A 23480-nucleotide genomic window follows, 5' to 3' on the forward strand; every position below is an offset into this window, starting at 1 on the left:
GATTGATCTATAGGTTATCCATTCTATGTGTTAGACTTACGATAAAAGTAAAGGTGGGGATACCAGACAGCTTTAAAGTAGGATGGTACCCCCCCCCCCCAAAAACTGGGTCGAGTCACCTTAACCTCTCTATCGTCATGATAGCGCTGGTCACGCATTCCCTTGGAGCATCTGGAAGTGTTACTCAGCGAAAACATTTACAACCAGTCTGAATAAAACTGAAAGCCAGGATCTTATCAAAGATAAGAAGATTATCAAAAGAGTATTCTATTTTGTTGTTGCTGTTGACAAGCTACAAAATCAAGAATCACGCATAAGTGCGTAAACTTTTTAGTTTTCCTCGAGAAGGCTCCTTGCCCATTGCGGTTAACATTTATGAAACAATCGGTTCCCGCTGTGTGTTTTCACTTTGTTTCGTTCAGTATGTTTGTCTTGTTAGTTCGTATGCAGTGGAACCTCTTCTTTCGGACACCTTTATTCAAGGGGCACAATTTAAATTTGGTCTTGGGAAAAACTTCCACATAATCTTTGCATCTATTACCTCTATTGAAGGGAAAGGGACACTTTTTTAGGGTTCCGAAACCCGGGCTTAATTCAGGGTACACCTTAGTCATCAAAAAATGACTGACCACAAAGAGGGTTGATATTTTTAAGTGCACACTTATCACAATTATGGAAGCTTTCACAAACTAAACTGTCTCACCTAAATCGAAGTAATGCGGTTTTGTGATTTTACCATATAATGTCGCTGAGAAAAGTTAATGATGATTTTTTTATGTTGTCTTTCTTGGTTAATTATTAACAAACCCCAGCCCAACCCGCAATTCAGGGGGCATTTAAGGTCGTTTAAACGAGGAAAAATAAGACGCGTCCTAATTAAGACTCAAGCTATCTCGTGTATAAACGGCACATTTCGTGTGAAATTTAGCTAAGACGCGTCTTATCTAAGGACAGCCCCTAAGACGTGTTCTTCGATAAGACGCATCTTTTGCTTAGTCGCGTCTTAGGACGCGATCCATTCAACCAAAATTTCCGGAAATTCCGGTCCAAAACTCAATGGATCGGTTCGGTCCAACCGGAAAAGTTTCGAAAAAAATGGTCCACCTTTTGAGGTGGTCCTCTTTTCCCGGTCGGACCGGTCTGAATTTTGGTTGAATGGATCGCGCCCTTAATGTGCCGTTTATACTAGCCTGCGATCATGTTTTCTTGAGCCAAAGAAGCAGAGAAGCAAAAAAAATAAATAACGCCTGATCTCAGGTTACGTTTATACTGGATAGTTTACGTATTATTTAGGACGCGTCTTCTTTGCTCGTATAAATGGCCCTACAGTCTTCGTTTTCTACGTACATGCTTACACAGGGAATGTTCTTCTTCTCTCTTCTTCTTTTTACGCCAAAGATCTCTCAGGATCCGTAGACGCACTCTGATACTGGATTATTCTTAAGTCTCTCTTCTTGGCAAGCCTGATAGCCTGCGATGGTGTACTCCGTGTCCATTCACAGATGTCTGTTATCCAACATCTCCATGGTCTACCCCGCCCTCTGTTTCCAGGAGCTCGTCCTCACATCCCTAATTAAAGGGTTAGTTTCTTAACTTTTAATATATATTGTATTTTGTTAGTAAAATCCATGGAAAAAGTCATTTTAATTGACACAGCAAAAAGCCAACCACCCCACACGTCCTGCCTCTCGACCCCAGCATCTGACTCCGCACACAAGTCCCTGGTGGTCATGCGCAGCAGAGTTCTGGAGTCGAGACTTTCACGATTCTCGTCCCCAGAGCCACTCGGCTTAATCTGTAACGAACCAATGGTCCTCAGACGAGTCACGCAATGGTCACCAGTGTTTAAAACTTAAGCGTCGACGCTTCACCTTTGTCTAGCGCAGCTGTCTAGCGGACCAGAGGAAGTCGTCAATCGAAAAAGGACATCGAAAGGACAATTTCGACACTGTGGTATAGTATTAAGTTATAAATTTGTGAACAACAAGGCTGAAGTTGTCAGAGCTATCTCGTGGACAGATTCATCGCTCAAGGCCGGAAGTACATGAACGTATGCGGAAATCGACCGAAATATAAAGAATTTCTGCTTTAATACACTATGATTACAAAATATGAATTACCCGAAGAAGCCGATTTCAACCTACTGAGCAATTTTGGAGAGGAAGTTGAAATGAAGACCTTTAAAACAAACGTTCCCCCGACGTTAGAGTGTGACAAAGATCAAGTGCTGAAGATAAAAATTCTTTGCCTCGGGGACTATACCGGGGGAGTGGGAAGAAAAGGGGTGTTTATCAACGATTATCTGCAAGTCACACCACCGGTACCGAACAATCAGTATCCAGTACTCGGTTGCGATTTTTACTTAAAAACAACAAAATGGAAAAAAGGGGAAGATCACGATCCAGTTACCATCACAATACAATTTTGGGAGATTGGAGAACAAGAGCGCTACTGTACACGCATGACAAATGTTTATTATAGGGACAGTCATGGGACATTAGTATTCTGGGGTCCGGGCAATTCATCCTCACTGGATGGGGCTCCGAAATGGTTGAAAGACGTGAACAGAGCTTGTCTATCAATTCCGTGCGTTCTTGTCACGGACAACACTTCAAATAAGCCTCTGTACGGTCCTGGCGAGAAATTCGAGAGTGAGATGGCATTTGATCAGTTCTGGAAAAATCACGGGTTTGTCGGTCATTTTGAGATCAAGTCCCGTGACTGGGAATCTGGTGAAAATAGCGTTTTCGGACAGGCTGTCAACTGTCTTATTGAGAAGATTTTAACTGAACGAACTTAAAAAAGGAAAAAACTTGAATGAAGTGGAATTACCCATACAGAATGTAATTTACCTCTTTATAACAACTGAAATAGTGGAATTATTCTTGTACATAAGGAAACCTGGTGGCCTGGTGTTACTGGTGGTTAAGATGTCGACGTCGGAGCCTTGCCATTACGTCGGTTCTTTCGACAAGTGGAGATTTTTGAAAACGCCGGCTTTTCGTTTACGTGTGGACGACGATCATTTCATGCATCAAAAATACATCATTTAAGTACATCATAGCAAGACGCATGCTCAGTCAGTAAGGTATGCTATCGTATTTCCATCGTTTTCGTGTGGACGGGCGAAAACGATTCGAATACGCTCCGTTTTCAAAACAACAACTTTGCACGTGCATCATGCGTTTTTGTACATTTCGTTGCCGTCGTTGAACGACTACGACGTGAAACTTCCCAGTTTCGCCTTTTATGGAGGACGTGAACTCAAGACAACGATTTTCTCAAGTTTTCTTTTTCTAAACTTAGCCTAAGGTCCCGGAACGGTACTTTAGGAATTTCTGGGTGGGGGTGTGCCGCTGCGACCCTGGAACCCTTAACCTATACCAGAGCTAGTTTAGCTGAATTTTGCTACCCTATACTAGAGTAAACTCCCCAAATCCCCCCTATACAGCCTATCCTAGAGTAGCTGTTTCCCTGGTCTCGATAACATCTTCAACCAACTGATCAGTTTCCTGAGAAATGATACCCTATTCTAGACCCAAACGCTCTGATTTATATACCCTATCCTAGAGTAAACTGCTTGAAAACCATACCCTTCACAGCGGCACATACCTATATAGCCCATATATGGCAGTACCCCCCCCCCCCCCCGGGCCTAAGGTACAGTTCTAAAGGATCAACTCCACAAGAATCCTCCAACATTAAACAAATTTTATGAAATGGAACCAGAGCAATAACGTTTGAAACAGTGCGATCTCGCTCTCCAAGTGACTTTTTAAGGGGTGTTTACATGAGAAAACTCGCACCGACGCGAGTTTCATACCAGGATGGCTTTTGCATTTCGTATCGCGTTTACATGATGACTGGGCCATTTCGTATCTCGTTATTTGAAGATACACTTCATGTTGATTAAAAACACGTGTGATTCAAAATCGCAAACATTAAGCATGCGCTACCCGTTCCAGTCTACTGGCAGACCGATTTCACACCGAAACGGGTGGTCGTTTCGCGTTTACATGATACCGTTGCGAGATTCCGTACCGGGGTGAGATTCTCGCCCCGGTACAAGAACAGGGGTGAACTCACGCCGGGGGGACTCGCGCCGGCGTGACATTTTGTGGTGGTATCATGTAAACAAATATAGAGCCATAAGAGGAAACCGGAGTTAACTCGCTCCGGGGCGAAAGTCGCCCCGGTGTCATGTAAACACCCCCTTAGTTGTCCGTGCCGTCGTGTTTACTTGTTACTCCCAGGTGTTTCATACAACCGCGACCGGAAAACGTTTTGGCCGTGTGGACCTCAGCTTTAGTTCTTTATCCCCATCCGGAGGGGTATCGGTATTCTCGGGTGTTTCATTCCCGGGAGGTTGCCGCTGGATGGGGTCGCATTTTCACGGCTGGATTGACTATAATGGGGTTGCGCTTTCATTAGAGTCGCTAGAATTCGGGATTTGGGGGATAAGAAAATTCAGGTAGGTAGGGACTTAAAAATGGGAAGATTTTTACTTCATTAAGTTTAACCAATGTGTCAAGTCATTCCAGGATGAACTAGTTAAAAGGTTTTATAAAGTTGATGCACAAACAGAAAGTTACTAAAACTACATTTTCCCAAAAGTGAATAAGATGTGGTCTATAGTTGGCAACAGAATAGACTATAATGGAGTAGGGGTTCTGAGAGGCCAGCGGCACATACCCAGCAAAAATTAACCCAAGTAACCCCCCCCCCCTCCCCGGGTTTCATGCCACTGCCACCGGGATAAGTTTCGGCCGTGTCGACTTTATTGCCGGCCCTAATTGCGCCTCAGTTCTCTAACACTAATCATCGCAGGTTTCTCGCTCCGGGGTATTGAGATCTTTCTTTTTTCTTCCTTTTTAAACACAATTTTGTTTCAAATCGTTAAAATTCTTGGTAAATTAAAGTATGAGTTACTGTTGCAAGGAAGACAAAAAGAAAATAACCACAAAGAAACAAAATTACAACAATCATATAAACACCCGGCCAAGATATAGCACCGTGTGGTTGTCTTACAAACCCACGTCAATTACTATAATTGTATGTAAAAAAAATAGCGTTGCGGCATTAACAATAAATTAAGGAACTGTCTACTTAACTTCGAATTCAGAATACGAATTCATTTAACATTTGGATAACACCTTGCATTGTATTAACTCTGTAATATTCTCATCTGGTATTAGGTCTCTTAACTATAAGAAAAAGATGGATTAGACGATAGGAAACTGTAATCATAACCTGTCTACGTATGAAATCCATTAAAATGCAAGAGGGCGACAGCTGGGAAAAGTGAACCAGGGCAAATATTATCATAGCTCGACGGAGGATACCTGTAATGTGCTCATGTAAGCGATTGAACATTCTCCTCAACGCGCACGGACTCGAAACGAGCTTTGAACTAACTCAGTGCAGATAAACAAGTCCAAATTCATATCAAAATGGGCAAACAAGGCATATCACTGAAAATATCGGAAATAAAGTACTTAAGAACTGTTATCTGTTACGCGAGTACCCCCGGAAAGCGATTAAAAGTCTCCGAGATAAATAAGGTGTAAATTTTCTTTTGCTCATAGTTTGGTTAATTTACGGTGCGACAAACCGTAATTAAGTTCGGTCGAGCCTGAATTCAATACCGACTTCCCATTATTTTTTAAACACAGCAAGTGTATTGAATATTGTATAGAGGCTAGGAAAATACAAAACTCAGTGTTAAAGGTGTTTTGCCAATCTAACGATCGGGTGTATACTTTATTGTTAAAAAAAGTGGAAAATATTGAAGTCAAGAACAACACGGCAGTGAGCCAAGATGTCCGCAAAGGAACACTGATCAACGATGGAACTCGGATTGACCAACATTTATCACACTGCAGGAAGTTTTAGTTTTTGAAAACAGAATTGTAAGTACTGTATTTCTTAAAAAATATCAGTATTTTTAAACGAATGCCTCACTTTAAGGGATTGCAAAAAAACTTTGACGGCATTGCTGTTTCTGCAGTAGGAACTAACAATTTGCCTTGAATGGCCCGTCTTTCCATTCGCACAAACGTACAGTTTCAGTAAATGGCCAAAAGAGCGAATTCGGGAAAAGAAATAGGACGTTTGTTTGTACGCGAACTTCATTACTTTTATTGAAGGATGTAACCCATTGTATGCGAAGGATCAAACAGATATTTCTTTTTGGAGATAAAGAGAGGAAGCTTAAAACTGAACAGATGGTTTTGTGTGTGATTTTGTGTCAGGGCCATGTTTGTAATGAAACTGAGTTTTACTTTTCATTTCTTTATTTCACGTCAATAATAGGTTTTCAACCGAAGTGCAGTCAATATTTGTCGTGAAAGCCTTCTGCAAAATGACTCAGCCGACTTCGGAGAGTTCCCCGGAGCCAACGGGAATTGAAGCCGAATATGCTAGTCCCGAGCAAGAATCGATATATGGGGGCAGAGCCGAAACAGCAGCCGAACCCCAGCCCGAGTGGACGACGGCAGTAAATCAATGGGGTATCGCCTGGGATCTTCATCAATACGGCATCGGGGCGTGTTTCGGGTTGGTGGGTATGTTAGCTCTCGTATCATTCGTGAGAATGCTAATAACCAACAAAGGAACGCGACAGAAGAAAGTGTCCCTCGTGGTCTTGAGCCAGATTATCTTATTCGGTTTCTCACGATGTATTTTCTTGTGCGTCGATGCTTATCACTCGAAGAAACACATTCACATCACGGTGCTGAATTTAATCTGGGGACTTGGCCAGCCGTCGTTGGTAACAGCGTTTATGCTTATATTTCTGGTCTTGAGGAACGCTCTGATGATGAAGGCGAGGTTTCAAACTTGGTACACGACGCGAAACATAGCTCTTGTTACTGTTCCCTACTTTACTTTCGTCTTTGCATCCGAGGTGGTCGTTTCTTTGATGCCATCCTACAAAGCCTTAATTTTTGCTTGTCAGATGATCAACACGCTGTTATACCTAAGCTTGGCTTGTTTCTACGTTTTCATTTCGCTTCTGATCTGGAAAAAATTACGCCTTGTGCGAAATGGCCTTTCAAATACGCATACAAGAGGGCAGCAAACGTTGTCTATCTTAAAACGCTGCGTGAGTGCCTTTGTTGGGGGTTTTAGCATTGCTGTCATGCATGTTTACTCTATGACAGGCGTCTACAGCGTTTTTTCCGACGTCCAACACGTTGCCGTGTGGCCGTGGTTCGCTTTCAACACGTCACTGCGTTGTTTGGAGTTAGGAATGTCTGTGTTGTTGTACACGATGGGAACGGAGAATCCCGCAAAGCGACAGAGAAAGATCGACGTTGCACCGCTGACATTGATACAGTCAAAGTAAGAAGGCGACTTCGGAAGAAAGCCTAATGCTTTATACAGTGTCAGAAAAACAGCGTCGTTCAACACAGAACTTCCATTTAAGGCGCCGGGGCGCACATCGACACTACTTACGAAGTTGGATTAATCCTAAGACGGTTTTATCGGCATTGACGCCACAATACTGGTATCCAAGAAATGATCAAACTACACTATGAGAGATCGGAAAAGTTAAACTACCTTTTTGAACCAAGTAACCATAGCAACAGTATAACCTCATCAAAAAATACCCTCTAAATAAATACCCAGTCTTTTAGTTCTTCTGACTCAAAAACGAGTTCAGTGACCTTCATTTTTATCATGGAATTCTAGTCAGTTTGTTAAGAAAACACAAAAAAGAGATTAAGGCTTGAGGTGTTTCAGAGCGACCTTAAATTTTCCAAAAGTCCCTCTTTTCGCTTGAGGAAGGCACTGATGCCATTATATTTAGAGATTTCTTCAGTCTGTTTCACCAACCAACAACTACTTGTCGCCATAATCAAGCAAAGTAAAAAGAAACACCAACTAAAGTCAATCTTATTCATATATATTTTATTGTTGCATAAATATTAAATTCATTTTCACCTTTGAAGCATAAGAGAAGATGAGCAGAAGTTTCCCCTTGGTTTTAAATTTCTCTTTCAGTGTTTAACCACTTGAAGCTTTGCCAACACTCGATTTTTTTCTTTCGTGCGCCGAACGTGTTGCTTCGCGCGGGACCTTCACATGCCGGTCGGGCGTGTAAAACGTCTCTCAGCGTCAGGCTCAATCTTTGTGTCTCGCCTTCCGTTTTCACACCCGCTCCAGACCGATTTAGCGCAGTCATGACCAATGAAAAGACATGGCTATTTAGCAGTGTCGAGCAGTGTTATTTGCAACTCCATAAGTTATCAGTACAATGGGTAAAAGCCTTCTGGGATCGCTTGGGTGAAGAAGCATTAGTTTGATTGGTTCGTGGTTGCCCCTGGATACCATTAACCAATTAAAACTAACACTTCTCCACCCAAACAACCCTAGAAATCATTGCGCTAAAAGCTTGTACTCATTCTCCCGATAGTTTATAGAAAGAGGTGAAGTTTATCTTTCTGAATATTTTTGAAGTTTTAGGTGGACGTTGCATTTAGAGTATACAGCAACAAACATGAATGAAGTGTTATTAAAACCACAGGGAAAGTTGTTTAGGCTTCACTTACAAAATAAACAAGTGACAGTTACGTTCCATTAATGTTCAGGCTCTCAACAAAGCATTAACCACGGCCTTGACATTAAGGCTTTTTAGGTCGCTGTACGTTTGTCCTGTGCCCACAAACACAATTGGCTGGCCAGTGGTGTATGTCATGGAGATAGCAGCGCCAACCTAGCAGTCATAAAAAAAACCCGCTCACACGTTGATCGCATAATACCGTAAATCCTCTATTAAGTCCCCTGGGGGGCTTATTTATTTCAAGCCCATTTGAGGGGGGAGGGGGGGGCGCTTAATAGAGATGGAGGGGCTTATTTGATTTACAAACGAAGATGGTATCAGTTCTCCATAAAGAACTAGAATACAATGTGGAAAAGCTCAAGTACAAGCCGACGATTGGAGGTCACGCAGCCGAGGATCAGAATCAAATCCGAACTTCCAGTTGGTAAATAAACCATCCCGGGTCAGTCCACACGAAGTCTTACAGTCGTGATTGATTAATACAGTCTATCATTAACTTATTTTATTAGCGAAGAATAATTAGGGAAGGGAAGGGGAGGGGAGGGGAGGGGAGGGGAGGGGAGGAGGGTTTAATAGTGAGTGGGCATATTAACGTTTTTCCTCTGAAGAAAAAAGGGGAGGGGATTATAAGAGGTAGGTGCTTAATAGAGGATTTACAGTATACGTTATTGACCAAGCTTGTTTGGTCAAGATGGCTGGACATTGGCCAAGTTCTTTTTTTTGTTTTTAATGACCATAAAAACGCGAAAAAAGAACGAGGCCATTATACAGCCACCTTAGCCAAACAAGCTTGGTCAATAAAAGATTTATTATATCGCCAAACAGAAAACTTTTTTGCAGGACCAAGGCGGGAAATCTCGTGCGGGCAAGACGGCCCCATCTTGCCGCTCGGGTGGCCAATCGGAACGCAGAATTCACTTCATCTTGCCCGTTCGCAGATTCAGCTATATATCAATATACGTCATTGACCAGGCGTGACGTCAAAATGGCTGGATATTGGTCCCACCAAGCTCTATTTAGTGTTTTTATCAAATACGGCGACAGAGTCGAAGACAAGAATATATGGCCAAAATAGAACTTTTTTTCTTGCGGGACCAACGCGGGAAATCTCGACCTGGAAACATGGACCTGTGGTAGTGGTAGAGGTAGTGTAGCGAATGGATAACGCAGGTGGTTTCCCTAATACTTATCAACTGGATATTCGCCACTTTGAGGTTGCGTGGGAGACCGGTTCGAGATGGTTGTCCAAGTGCATTGTGGGACTGTTTTGGGGGACGAATTTCCGGCGATGTTGAAAATGCGTCTCCCAAAACAGTCCCACAATTCACTTGGACAACCATCTTCACCCCTTAACCCACCGGGGGGGGGGGGGGAAGAAACTCTCAGCCCCACCCCCGCCTCTCACGGGTTAAGGGGGTGGAGATGTGAGGTGATTTATCCGGTAGATAGCGCTATCCAACGTTTGAACAACAGGGACAAGATCCTTAGGAAATCATGCTAAGCCACTAACCTTGTCATCAATGGTGTCAAATTTGGTGAGCAAGATGCCATCGATCAAACGCGGGTTTTCACTCATAGAATAATCTGCCAAAGCTTGGTTAAACTTTTTCAGCTGATCCACTGCCTCGTTACCAACCAAAGCCTCTCCAACAAACAGAACCAAGTCTGGATTGTTGAGCTTGATCAACTAAAACAAATAAAAGGAGGGTAACGATTATTTCTCCTCCAATAGAGCACCGTCATCTTTTCTGACTACGCGACTGGTCCTTTGCTAGCCCGGGGGGTACTCCCCTATATAAGCCATATAGGTATGTGCCGCCCCAAAGGGTAGGATTTTTGGGCCGTTTTGGTCTAAAAACGGGTATACACTTTTTGATCTGGAATCGGGTATGGTTTTCGAGCGAACTAAGGGAGTGTATGAACGTATTTATCGTTTCAATTCCAAATGAGTAAGACAGAAAGAGAAATATGCGAATTCGAAATGGATTTTAAGAAATCATTTTTGTTGCTGGTTTAATCTACCGGTAAGTAATAATGACACCATTTCTCAGAGACCATGTCTGAAAACGTGTATGGATTTTAGAGTCTGAAAACGGGTGTGAAAAATGACATTATTGGGTTTGAATGGGCTCAGGATTTGGAGAACCGGGCGGCACTCCCCTACTAAGAACTCTTAGGGGTACCATCCCGGTTTTGCTAGTAAATTGTCAGCTTCATAGTGGGTGGTTTGTTTGAGCGGGGTGGGCGCGACTTCTTTAAGCGCTGTGGAGGATAGCCCGACAAAACAGCCGACATTTGGCGACGCCACCACTGGTTTCCACGGGTAATGACGTCTGAGAAACGAGCGCAGAGATTCCATAATGATGACGCGTCACTACCCAGATCTGGGTAGTAAAGCCTCTGATTGAAAGTACCACGCGTCAAATTTGCCTAACCAATCAGACGCACGACCCAGATCCTGGTAGCGACACGTCATCAGTATGGAATTTCTGCGCTCGTCTCTCAGACGTCATTTTTCGGGGAAACCAGTGGTGGCGTTGCCAATGTCGGCTGTTTTCTCAGGCTAGGTAACGGATTCTTAGCCATAAGGACTACTTCTATCTCACTCCACTTTTCTCGTCACTTTGCTCCTCGTTTTCGTGGCTTTCTACGCGAAGGAATATTCCTTTACTGCGATGTAAAAAAAACTGTTCGGAAAACAAGTCAGGAACTTGTTATAAATGTGCAAGAAGGGCTGACTATCCCTGACTAGAAGCCAGTGGTTTCGCCACGTAAGAAATCAAGTTCAATTTATATTAGCACATAGCGAAATAACCTTGTAAAAAGTTAACACCACAATCCATCAACCATTTCGATTTTACCTAATAGAGTCTGGAGTTATACCATTCCATGGTGAACTAAGAAAGTAGGGGGAGAAATTGTAGGGGGCTAATTCACCAGGGGGCACGGCTGACAGTATGTGAATGACCTAACGTAACTAATGGAAGGCAGTTATTGACGTTAAGTTAAGTTAAAAATCGAAATGGTGGACTAACTTACCTTGGATAAGGCTCTCATGAGTGGTTCATTGTCCTGCATTCGTCCAGCAGTGTCGACCAAAACAACATCAATGCGCTGCTCCCTTGCTGAAGAAAGAGCAAAAACAGTTAGATCATCAACAGTAGTCATCCCTGATTAATTGTCTTAATAAGCTAAACTCTAATCACTAAAATCATGAATACCAGATAATCATGTGTAGAAACTGCGTAGTGGAAAATTAAATGAAAGAAGATCATCGTAGTTACAGAGGCAACTTTAGACTACGAGTAGTCCCCCATTTTTCCTCAGGGACAGTAGAGCGAGCGAAACGCGAGCGCGCGTGAAAATCACCCCACGCGAGAAAAGGCGACACGCGGCTCTCGCGGGCTGATTTTCACGCACGCTCGCGTTTCGCTCGCTCTACTATCCCTGAGGAAAAATGGGGGACTACTCGTAGTCTAAGGCAACTTTTGCAGTTGAGAAAAGAAAGCCTGTTAAAATTCAGGCTCGTAAGGGATTCAAACCCTTGACTTTTGCGATACCCGTGTAGCGCTCTACCAATTAATCTCACCAATCGTCATACGTGAAGGCAGTGAAATGAGTTAATCAGGACTAGCTGGCCTAAGACCAGGCTCCTAAGCGGGGAGAGAGGAAGAAAATTGGTGAGCGAGGGCTAGCACCTTAACTTCAACACTTCCATTTTTTCCTTCGTTATTTCCTCGCGATTCTTAGCCCCCTCGCCCAAACAGAGAGTTTGTTCACAGTCTACTTAATCATAGCCTGCGAAAACAGCCATGTCTCCTCGCTCCACTTGGGATGTTTCACCAGTAGAGTCCCTCCTGAGAAATGTCCCTAGCGGCGGGGAGAGAGGACAGACGGCTATTTTTGCAGGATAACTTAACAATAACTCACCAAAATTAATAGCATCCATAGCAATAGCGGCGGCGTCTTTACCATATCCTTTCTCATACAGCAAGACAGATGCTGGTCCGCTGCCACTGGCAGGAGGATGCAGTGCATTCAGGTGACGCACGTGAGTCCTCAGCTGTTCCACAGCTCCTGCACGAAACGTATCACAGGCTGCGATCATCACGCGGAAGCCATTGTCAAGAAGCCAGAAACAAATCTAAACAACAGCAACAAAATTATTTTTGAGAAAGATCTTTTTTTTTAGTGACACAGGCAGTTTGGAAGAAAACATCCGAGTATTCCCAACAGGAATCGAACCAATGACCTTCTGGTTACTAGTCCAGATGCTCTACCACTGAGCAACAAGAGACTCGTAGGAGCTAAGGCCATTAACCTACTGTAGCTTCGTGTGACAAACATCCTGCATACTGCCAGGACTGAAATATCCATGTGCGCTTATTCGCAATGACAGAAATGCCATGGTAAATTGTTGACGTTTTTGCTCTTAGCCCTTCTGCTAGTTTCATATAAAATTCCCTGAGTAAAACTGATGCACTGTTTAACATAACGGATTATTTGTTTGCGTATTTTGCTCTGTGGTAGACAATGACATAACTGACGTTTTTGAACCCCCTCCCCCACCCCCTCCCTGCCACCAACTCCCTGAATGAATTGGAATTGACGTTTCTGGTAACTGCCCACCTACCCCTCCCTTAAGTCAACATTAATACTTACTTCTCACTTACAATGTAGGGCAAAAACCTCAATAAATTGATCCATTACCTTGGCCAGATTAGTTGATTTTCCAACACCATTGACTCCACAGAAGGTGATGGAGTAAGGTTTACCGCGCTTCTTAGCATCCATTACATCACGAAGAATATCAATCCTTCGACGTGGTGATAGAATCTGCACCAAGGACTCCTCCAAGCTCGCTTTGACTGTTGAAGTGATTCCTTTGGCAAGCAAGTACAAATCCATAACAGTTGATTAGAAATATAGATACACTGTGTCTTTTTCATTGCAATAGAGTGGTTTTCGTTTGAGTGTCGTAAAACCAAAACCAAAGTAATTACTCTGGCCAATCACATAGGACACAGACAATACATTGAACCAATCAAAACTCGAAGTAATTACATGTGGCTGACGCAAAGCGCGGGAAAATGCATGCGAGCGCGTCACAATTGGCTTTGGTTTTACTTCTGATTGGATGAAAAGGTGGCGCGAAACTTTTAAGCCAATCGCATCGTGTAGAAAGTGCAAAACCAATTACTTTTCGACACTCAAATGAAAACCGCTCTAACAAGGAGCTTACTGGTAAGCAACGTCAATGGCGACGACAATGAGAATGGCGAAAAGCAATGGTGAGCTGAACAATAAAACAGCCCATAAAACTCACAATTACACGGTTTCCTGGTTTATTCCGCTTCAATCTAACTCACAAAACTCTCACGAAACTCGATGAAAAAACCTCGAAGGAAAACTCGCGCTCACTATTCCTTTTTTTTTGTCTCGTCCCGTTTTAGCTTACTCAGCACGCACGTGCTCATTACCTTATTTGGTAGCCCTAGCCCTAATTTGGTAGTGCTGATCAACGTCACAAAACTGTGAGGGGTAGGGTTGGTAAATCTATCATACAATGGGTTTGACTAGCAAAACAACAAAGTCTTTGCACGTGCATCACGCTTTTTGACATTTCTTTGCCGTCACTGCACGACTACAGCGTGAAACTTTCTAATTTCATGTTTCGTGAAGAAAGTCAACACAAGGTAACAATTTTCTTTTTCTTCTTGAACTTTGATACAGTCTTTGAAAATTCAACTTTGGAAAATTTTGCCAACATTTTTAGAACTGAACGAGATGGAATAAGCGTGATAGAGTTTGAAACAGCACGTATTCACTTTATTAGTGACGTTTTTGTAGCCATCGCCCTCAGTCATCCATGGTGCAGGAATCTCATTAATCAAAAACCTTAAAATCGCCTTTTATCAACTTTTTCACCTGATTTTACATTAAATAGACCGATTTGGTTGTTTTATACCGAAAAAGGGATTTCTCTCAAAAAGCCTTGCACTTTGCATAAGGAACAGGGACCAGGCATATCCCCCAGCTACTGTGAATGTGATCGCCAGATACTTTCAATTCATAGGAAAAAAGAAGAATTTGAATGATGAATTTGGGTGCAGCGTTTATTGGTAATCTTGATTCTTTCTAAGGTGTCAAAGGGCAATATTCAATCTAGCACCAGTAAAATTAATATAGTGGTTGGGAAACACAAACTGTTTGAAGTGTGGTAAAACTCCATGTTCATGTGCTCTTTATGTTTCACTGTTTTGACAGGAGAAATAAGATGTTGATCATTATTGCCTTACCACTAAATGTCCCCAGGACTTTGCCTTCCAGTTTGGTAGCCACTGAATCACACAACTTCTCTGAAATGTCTGCTGCAACATTCTTGGCTGTGAAGCAAGGGGCAAGGAGGAATAAGCAGAAATTAAATATGCACATATATATCTCAAAAATAGGGTGTCAGAGTTTTGACAACCCTGAAACAATAAACATAACATTTCTAATATACGTATAAAATATCATAAAGACAAACAAAATATATCTAGGATATTACAATCTGAGACATGAAATTTCTCTTTCAACATTTTTGAACATGCGAAGAGATTTCATATCTCCAAGCAGCCATGTAACGTTTCATTTATTATTATAAACATCAATGAAATACCAAAACATTTCACTTCAATACTATTTCTGTTGAAAAAGGTACAATTTATCATGTAGCCATAGCAGCAGCGATCATTTCACGTGTGAAGATAACATGTTTTTTTTTACATGTGAAGAAATCATGTTTTTGTGTGAAATCTCACCCGGTATGTTAATCAATAAGTATAGGTAATAGCATGATTTGTAGTGATATTTGGCATAAATACCACCAGTGATATTTCGAAATTGTTATATGTAATTTCACGAGCCATTAGGCGAATGAAATTTGAGACAATTTTGAAATATCACGAGTGGTATTTATGCCAAATATCACCTACAAATCATGATATTATTTGTTATACTACTACCCACAAAACGTTTGTAATTTTCACATGTAGGTATTTCAAATTAAGTTGAAATACTACTGCTCTAAGCCAATCAAATTGCAGAAATTTCTCATGTAGTAGTATAATGGTGGTTATACAGAACCTCTCCATAATAGCCTCCTTTGGGACAGAAGAAAGTGGCCATTGTAGACAGGCGGCTGTGGCAGAGAGGTTTAAACAAGAGTCAATGTATGAACTATCTGCCAAAAAAAATTGGTCATTGTAGAGAGGTGGCCATTGTCGAGAGGTGGCTGTTAGTGAAGATTGGACTGTATAATAAAATAATGTATTTAGTATTACCGATGAGATGTTCCTTCATCTTGTCTAAGACTGGTGTGATGTCATCAAGAGTAAGGGTCTTCTGTCCAGCTAATCCTTTAAAGAATGAGAACAATCCCCCTCCAAGGCCTGAAGACTTGTTCCTAAAGAATGAGAAGTAGAATTCACCATCATGTAGATATTATTCTTATAATAATCCAAACTACATAAGCCAGATGTGTGCGTGTGCATTATCACCATTTCAAGAACATTCTAAGAAAGCCTTTACAAAGGAAATAGTCAACTTATCCTTTGCTTGTTGAGCTACATAATCTAACAAACTTGAAACAAAACCTAAGAAGTGAAAAAAGACGAGGGCCCCCAATAGGCTTTACGGACCAACGATTTGCTTTGACTTTAAGGCCGCGATTTGGGATTTTAAAGCAAAATGAGGGTGAGATTCAGGATTGAAAGGATGAAGCAATTGAAGAAACTTACATGGGAGACTTTTAAAGAAAAGTATAAACTACACTTTGCTCGACATATTACTTAATTTTCTCCTTACTGAGTGGCAGCTGACCCAGCGGTATTCTCTTCCTCTTCCTCTTCTTCCTGCTCTGACTCAGATTCGTAATCCATTGGCTTGATTTCACCCTGCATTGTGCCAACCATGGTGCGCTGTGAGGGGGAAAAAATGCCAAGTAACATGATATCAGCTCTCTTTACCAGCTCACAGAGCCTGACATCTTATGATGACAGCTTCGTAGCAGGCACACTGCTAGAGAGCATGTCATAAACACTGAATTTTCAGAAAATTGTATCCTGACGTTCGCTGAAAACTATGTGGTTGTTTCATTTCTAGTTTTGAATTTTATTATTTCTTTCGAATATTTTCTTGTCCCACAACCAAGCTCCAGTTGTTCTAAAGGTGGATAACACTATCCACTGGATAAATCTCTATTCAGAGGACAACGCAATTGGTTTCCCTAATACTTATCCACTGGACTGTGTTTTATCCAATGGATAACACTACCCAACATTTAAACAACCACGCCCAGGAAGTCTAAAGTGAAACTAAAATTAATTTACACTTCTGTATTAAAACCAGGCAGGATGCTAAACAGAATCAACAATGATTCCAGTGGTGTACAGAGTGTAATAAGAAGCCTCTGTTCTTGACTAATTTAATGATTTATATTTTTAACACTAGCCACAAAACCTACAAAAATGGAAAAAAGTAGTTTGATATATTGAGCGTCAGTGCAAAATATCTGCCTCATTCCTAGGTGTCTCAAGTGGTTGGTACATGTAGAAAACACAACTGCTGGTGATCAAGGAGTATCGCTCAATGGACGATGGGAACACTAAGTGTTGACACAAAGGACACTGGGATGGGTGGGCAAGAAAACTAATCCTTCGCATGGACCCAAAATCGCTCCAGTCGCTCTTGATTATAAATTCGCTTGAAAGCGTCTGGGTAGGAGGCAGGCAAAATATCATACTACAGTCAACTCTTTCTAAGACGGACACCTTTGGGACCGGCACTAAGTGTCCGTCTTAGAGAGGTGTCCGTCTTATAGAGAGTCAAACTAAGGGAGTAAAGAAAGGCAGGGACCAACTCTAGTGTCTATTTTACAGAGGTGTCCGTCTTATAGAGGTGTCCGTTAAGAGAGAGTCGACTGTACTGATAAGCGACTTTGTTGAATAATTAAGAATTATTATTAGAATAATTAATTGCAGCTTCACTGTACCAAGTTCTCAATGTCTTCTTCTTCATCATGTTCATTTGTCTGTTTGCCGTTGGTGCTGCTGTAATCCAGAACTTTTCCATCTTTAGCAGTGCCGCTATTGTCCCAAGTTCTTGCCTCCTTCCCTTTCTTCCTGGCTGCTGGGGAACCTTTGCTGGAAATTAAGGTTGACATAGCATAATTACACCTCAAGCACTTAAGAAAAAGTGGTACATCTGTGGGATGGCCGACCAAAGTGAAGACTGGTTCAAATTATGGTCATCCAAATGGGGATTTTGACATCACTGCTAAATTGTGGTAATTTCTGGTGACTGGAACTACAATGTACCATAACATTTAGGTCCTGCATTTGAGTATTAAGTGGTTTAACAAGTTACCTGCTTGTTTGAGTTTTCTGAGCTTTAGGAGCTCCTCTTTTCTTCATTTTTTCAATGTTCATCCTTATGAGATCTTCTTTGGACCTGCCATCGTGTGCATCCACAGAAGGAGTTTTGTCACTGGAGGGCTTCAATTCAGCTATTTAATATAAAAAATATATTAATAAATAAAAAATGATAGTAATAATCCATTTGACATCTGAGTGAAAGAGAAAAAAAAATTGAGAAGTACCAAGAAGTGAAGCAGGAGTTGAAACGGATCTGGAAATCACATGGAGTAACTATGGCGTCAATCATAATAGGGTCATTCCACAGTATTCCGTCTGTTGCGGAAGGGAAATTCAGAGACACTAATCATGTTGTAGTGTAATAAGTTTTTTTCATTTACTTCTGGATATTTAGGGAGTTTTTATGTCTTTTAGGGAGCTATCATTTCTAGTCTCATGCTTTTCTCTTAAATGCATTATTTAGCTCGCAGACCATCAAAAGAGGGCTGTTGCGGAGGGGAACAGAAAATACCGTGTTCAAAGTTTTTTTATTTCATTCTTAATTTTCTATGAATTCTGGAATGGTATCCTAAGCTCACTGGTTTTTTCCACTTTATCAACTTATGTTAATTACAAGAATCATAAAAGGAAACTTAAATGTACAGCTCTTTTTCAGTGAGGCAGGATCCAAGACCACCATCCACTGTTGCGGAGGGGAAGTTGCGGAGGGGAAAATGTGTCCACATTTCAGTATTCATAAAACAAGCCACGAAAACCTAATTATAACGACCATATTTTAATATATGAACTTCAACAACTTTAAATTGGCTTTATATTTATTAATGTCTCTGCTCCTTTATGATGCATGTCTAACGCGAAGTGACTTAATTATAAAACAAATAATGACAAGTTGGCGATAATGGGGGAGCACTGCCGTGCGCTAGGTTAGCGTATGCGACTTCCGGCGATGGCGTGAGCAAATTTAAAAGAACCTCACTTATCTCCCCAGCACTACGAGCTGAATGCAATACAGTACGTGCTGGATCAGACAAGAGTATCGGTTTGCAGGCGATATTAAACGGCAATGCAGCCAACAAGCTTGGGGGAAGTCCCTGCACAGACTTAACCGCACTGCGAGGAGTGTCCCTAGTTTATTTGATGGCATAGCACAAAACAAAGCCCAAACCTCGTCTCCAAAGGGAGGGAGCTAGGGAGGGAAAATTTTTACAAGAATAGTATACTGAGCGCTTAAACCTTGCTGAACACTGGAACCCCCTGAACAGTTGTTCTACGCTTTTCTAGCTAGACGCATGTCTGCTGGCATCGCCAGTAGAAAAGGCTGTACTACAAGACAGCTCAGCGTTGCATGTGCAAACTCTTAGCCATGAATAGTGCTTTGAAAATATTGGCCAATGCTGTGGCTCGTACTAGCCTGCTTAAGACAACAAGGCCGTAAAGTTCTATGCTAGAATACAATGCATCTTAGAGCTCGCTGACCTTGACAACCTGACTACACAATTGCTTTGTTGAAAAAGAACCGCCATGAATGGGTTACTGATAACTAGCATCACGTTCCATTAACTACATTTTACTGGCGTGACAGTAAAATTGCTTTTATTTTTAATAGGGTCACTTCTCACTTTCTTTCTGAACTTTCTACTTCTTTCAGTGTTAGAAGGCATTTTTTAAAATTCAATACTTCTCAACTCAGCAAGAAAGCCATATTGAATTTGAACACATGGTTTTAGCTATCCCACAATGTATTGTTTGAGTACAAACTCACAACAGAATTCCCCTCCGCAACAGAAACTAATCATTCTTTATCAAATTCAGCTAAAAACGTGAAATCCATTAGAACATAATAAAATTAAGCCTTGGTCAAAAATTAGAAGATATGAAAACAGAAAGTTGAATTAATTATTTGTTAGCCTGAAAATAAAACTATCAGGCCTCAAAATGTTGCAGAGGGGAAAACAGCATCCATGACATTGTCTGCTGCTGTCATTATGGTGAAAATATCAATGTTGGTCAATACTAAAGTAACTTTGCATTAAGTAGTTTTTGTCCCATACCAGCTCAGCAAAATTTTTGTTAATAATTTGTTATCAGCAACACATTTAACTTTCCCCTCCGCAACAGCTATTTTCACTGTATATGGTAATTGATGATAATTTATGCATACACGACAACTGACAACAAACAAAGTTTACCATTTTCACATACTATAACTAGTATATTTTCAATTTGTCAAGAAATTGAGTGAAACAAACAATTTTGATTTTTGATATTTTCTGTCCAAATTACTGCGGAATGACCCAATAATTGGTACATTAGGAGCTAACCTAATATAATGTAAAGTAACCATTACCTTCTTCCACAACTTGTTGCTCCTTGTTCTTTCCTCCACCTTTCTTTGCATTCTTGCCACCCTCTTTGTTTTTCTCATTCTTGTCAATTTTGAGTGAAGCCACTGTCTTCTGCGACTTCCTAGATTCTTCAAAGGTTTTCATCTTTTTAGGGGCTTGGGCCTCTAATTTACTTCTCAATTCTGCTTCTCTTAGCAGCCGGTTGAAATCTTCATTAAATTCATAGTTTCTTATCACACCCGCCTCCAGCTCATCTTTGTATTTGTCTCGGAACTCTAGCTGAATGTCATTCAAGAGTTTGTCTACATATGACAGTTGCAGTGTTTTTTGAAATGCAACCTAAGAAAACAAAATGTAAAATGACCTAAGAACACAGGGACCACTTTTGAGTACTGTATTTAAATTTTTCAGGCCTCAAATGCAGCGCTTATTGGAGGGCAGTGTTTATTTGAAAGTTGGACGTGAGAAAAAATTGAATCATCTGCGTTATTATTATTTTCTGTATTAACCCAACAGGATTAACATCTTTTGATTAAGACTATATGAAGGCTGTGGTGCTTATTTGAGTAAAGATCGTAATTTACCCTCTTCCTGTTTGGTCGTGCAGTATAATTCTTTAATTTCGATGATTTAATTAAGGTTTACAATGTTTACAATTAACGTAAATTGTATTTGTTGCGAAAAAGGTAAGGACAAAACTGTGTTTGTTACTAAAAATTTTTGGAGTCAAAGTGACTCCCTCCGTAACCTCAGTGGAGTCACATGAACAATTTTGGCGTATTTGCAAACCCTGATAAATATTGTGCCATCACCATGTCATTTCCACAGTCTGCACATGTTCTCTTTTTGACCACAGCTCTTGACCAGTTAGCACATGAGAAATCGCGTAGTTATTGCAAAATGATCTTTCTTTTATACAAGCCTCATCACTCACTGTGAAACTTCATGGCAACATGTCTCCTTTAGTCTTACCATGAAGTGATTGTTGTTCAGACAAAGTTCAAGTTGAAATGGTTTCACCCTAGACTGCAAGCAGCCTCTCTTTTGCTTTGTATTTAGTGAGGGAAGTGGTTGCATGTGCGATCATTGAGACTAGAGAAATGAGTGTGACAGGGCAGTCTCGCACCTTCAGCCACGGTCATTTACATATGTCTTGTGCGGGCTGCTCAGTGGATTAAGAAATAAAGCGACTGCTTGGAGTCTAGAATTAATAATTTTCTATGCCTCGTAATTATTCATAATTCTGAATAATTGGGGTAAATTGGAGACAAAAGGAATTTATGACCTCATTTACAAAATTGTAGATAATAAAAAACAGAGAAAATTGAAACCACTTCCAGCTGAATTTCATTTTGAACAGTCTGTAGAACTTAAATTATTTACCACTTTTCATCTGTGATGTTTTCCTAACACTGAATGGAGCCATTTTGTACCGTAACAACTAGACTTCTATAAATAGAAAATTAAGTTTCTTACCACAAACACCAATTCGAACTCATTGTCGAGTTTATATTTCAAGGTGAGCGATCCATGAGTGAAGGAATTATTTCCTCCGCGTTCCTGTTATAACAAAAAGAGGAGGAATTAATAAGCTTTTAAAAGCTTTAAGATGATTCAAGAAAGAGACTCTCAAATAAACTCATTATATCATATCATATCCTTGGAAACCTACCTGTAAAATTACACTACGTATTAATTCATTAACAGGAAGAGTAAAGGACTGGCATGTTCCCTGAAAACACCAGAGAACTATGCCTCCTTTAGAAAATATAGTAAAAAGATCTAACATAACTTGGCGAAGAAGTCCCAGCTGTGAAGAATCGTGAATCATAAATTTCTGAGTTTATTTGCGCATGTTCTGTAATGAGCTCCCATAATGCAATACGAGGGTACGCTGGTACTCGCGTGTAGTCACGTTGTTTTCGCGTGAGAATGCTTTTGATTTCTTCTCACTTTCGCCGTTCCCACTAACCTGCGAGAGCATCCGGTTTTTTCGGCTCAAGTTTTTAGTTTCACCAGCCAAGAAAAACCTGGGGTGAAACTAGAAACTTGGGCCGAAAAAACCAGATGCTCTCGCAAGCTACGTTCCCACTTGCACCTGAACTTCTGGGACAAGCTTTTGTCCTGTTTTACGTCAGGAGCCGATTACGGCTACTGTCTACGTCTACTTTAATAGGTTTTGAATTAATTGGTGGTGCTGGGGCTCTGCCCGGGGGTACTCCCATACATTACCTATACAGGTATGTGCCGCCCAAAGGGGTCGTGATTTTGAAGTTCCTGATTTAGAACGGGGTATCCATTTCAGAGGCGTTTTCTAGAACGGGGTATAATATTTCGAACGCATCAAAGCTCCACTTTTGTAAGCAGCCATTTGAAATTATTCAAGGACAGATTGCTTTTAAAAATACGGTTCAATGCGTTAACAAGCAAACCGTTGTACTCTTGTTGCACCCTAGAACGGAGTATAAAAAATTGGCCCATTTCTAGAACGGAGTATCAAGTTTAGAGGAGATTTTTTCTAGAATGGGGTGCCAATTTGGAGTCCCGGGCGGCACATACCCGCCCAAAAAATACCCAAGTGCCCACCCCGGGACCGTTCCCCACCCCTAACCACGAGCTGTTTGTTGATGAATGCTCAAACAAAGGGTTGCGGGGACACAGCCATCAGATTAGGAACTTGATCCAAGGGGCTGGCTGGTCAGCCTCCAGTGGAAGACCCTGCACATTCTACATGTGGGCCAACAAAGTTCAGGTAGCAATACAGCTAGAGAAGGGTGGGTCGGGGAACTACTTCACTCGGGTAGCTCCTGTTCAGGGAACTTCAGCTCCAAAGCTATAATTTTTCCATTGTTGACTACACAGCCGCAGCTCCACTTTTATCTTTATCCCATATGTGCTGACATTCATACGGACCCAACAGCCAAGTCGATTCGTACCAAATTTAACAGGGTAAAAAAACTTAATAATATTAAAAGCGCGCTTCACAAGTAATATACCTCGTTCTTTAAGCCACAAGGCCCGAATGGTGCTTTACTTCTTTATTGGCCCATTTCATACACTTTCCTGTAGATTACATAGTATTTGTTATCGAGCAGGAGATCTTAGCAAGCCACTAGGGGCACCATGAATGTAAAATACATCGTTCTTTAAGCCACG

The 23480-nt window shown here is 41.3% G+C and overlaps 3 protein-coding genes across 3 annotated transcripts; 2 read left to right on the forward strand and 1 right to left on the reverse strand.

Moving 5' to 3' along the window:
- Positions 1-1834: 1834 nt before the first annotated feature.
- Positions 1835-3772, forward strand: LOC140949969 (ras-related protein Rab-38-like). The gene has a single exon (XM_073399122.1). It carries the CDS (start codon positions 2099-2101, stop codon positions 2798-2800), a length of 702 nt encoding a protein of 233 aa, XP_073255223.1. The 5' UTR covers positions 1835-2098; the 3' UTR covers positions 2801-3772.
- Positions 3773-6323: 2551 nt separating this feature from the next.
- LOC140949962 (uncharacterized) lies at positions 6324-7517 on the forward strand. Its single transcript, XM_073399115.1, has one exon. It carries the CDS (start codon positions 6362-6364, stop codon positions 7343-7345), a length of 984 nt encoding a protein of 327 aa, XP_073255216.1. The 5' UTR covers positions 6324-6361; the 3' UTR covers positions 7346-7517.
- Positions 7518-7962: 445 nt separating this feature from the next.
- Positions 7963-22152, reverse strand: LOC140949949 (signal recognition particle receptor subunit alpha-like). The gene is made up of 13 exons (XM_073399101.1): positions 21997-22152; positions 21801-21884; positions 20327-20663; positions 17972-18110; positions 17598-17748; positions 16412-16524; positions 15889-16010; positions 14863-14949; positions 13274-13446; positions 12494-12707; positions 11603-11688; positions 10074-10250; positions 7963-8716 (listed from the first exon to the last, which is right to left on the reverse strand). Exons 1-13 carry the CDS (start codon positions 22111-22113, stop codon positions 8588-8590), a joined length of 1929 nt encoding a protein of 642 aa, XP_073255202.1. The 5' UTR covers positions 22114-22152; the 3' UTR covers positions 7963-8587.
- Positions 22153-23480: the final 1328 nt, after the last annotated feature.

Source organism: Porites lutea, chromosome 10 (genome assembly GCF_958299795.1).
Source record: "Porites lutea chromosome 10, jaPorLute2.1, whole genome shotgun sequence".
In the NCBI taxonomy this organism is placed as follows: domain Eukaryota; kingdom Metazoa; phylum Cnidaria; class Anthozoa; order Scleractinia; family Poritidae; genus Porites; species Porites lutea.

Bases quoted from the DNA above. Each gene is read 5' to 3' on its own strand.
- LOC140949969 (XM_073399122.1), top strand. From the start codon at position 2,099: ATGATTACAAAATATGAATTACCCGAAGAAGCCGATTTCAACCTACTG.
- LOC140949962 (XM_073399115.1), top strand. From the start codon at position 6,362: ATGACTCAGCCGACTTCGGAGAGTTCCCCGGAGCCAACGGGAATTGAA.
- LOC140949949 (XM_073399101.1), bottom strand. From the start codon at position 22,113: ATGTTAGATCTTTTTACTATATTTTCTAAAGGAGGCATAGTTCTCTGG. The intron at 17,749-17,971 runs GTAACTTGTTAA...CTTAATTTCCAG, and splicing joins CAGAAAACTCAAACAAGCAG to CAAAGGTTCCCCAGCAGCCA. The intron at 13,447-14,862 runs GTAAGGCAATAA...TGCTTGCCAAAG, and splicing joins AGTCCTGGGGACATTTAGTG to GAATCACTTCAACAGTCAAA.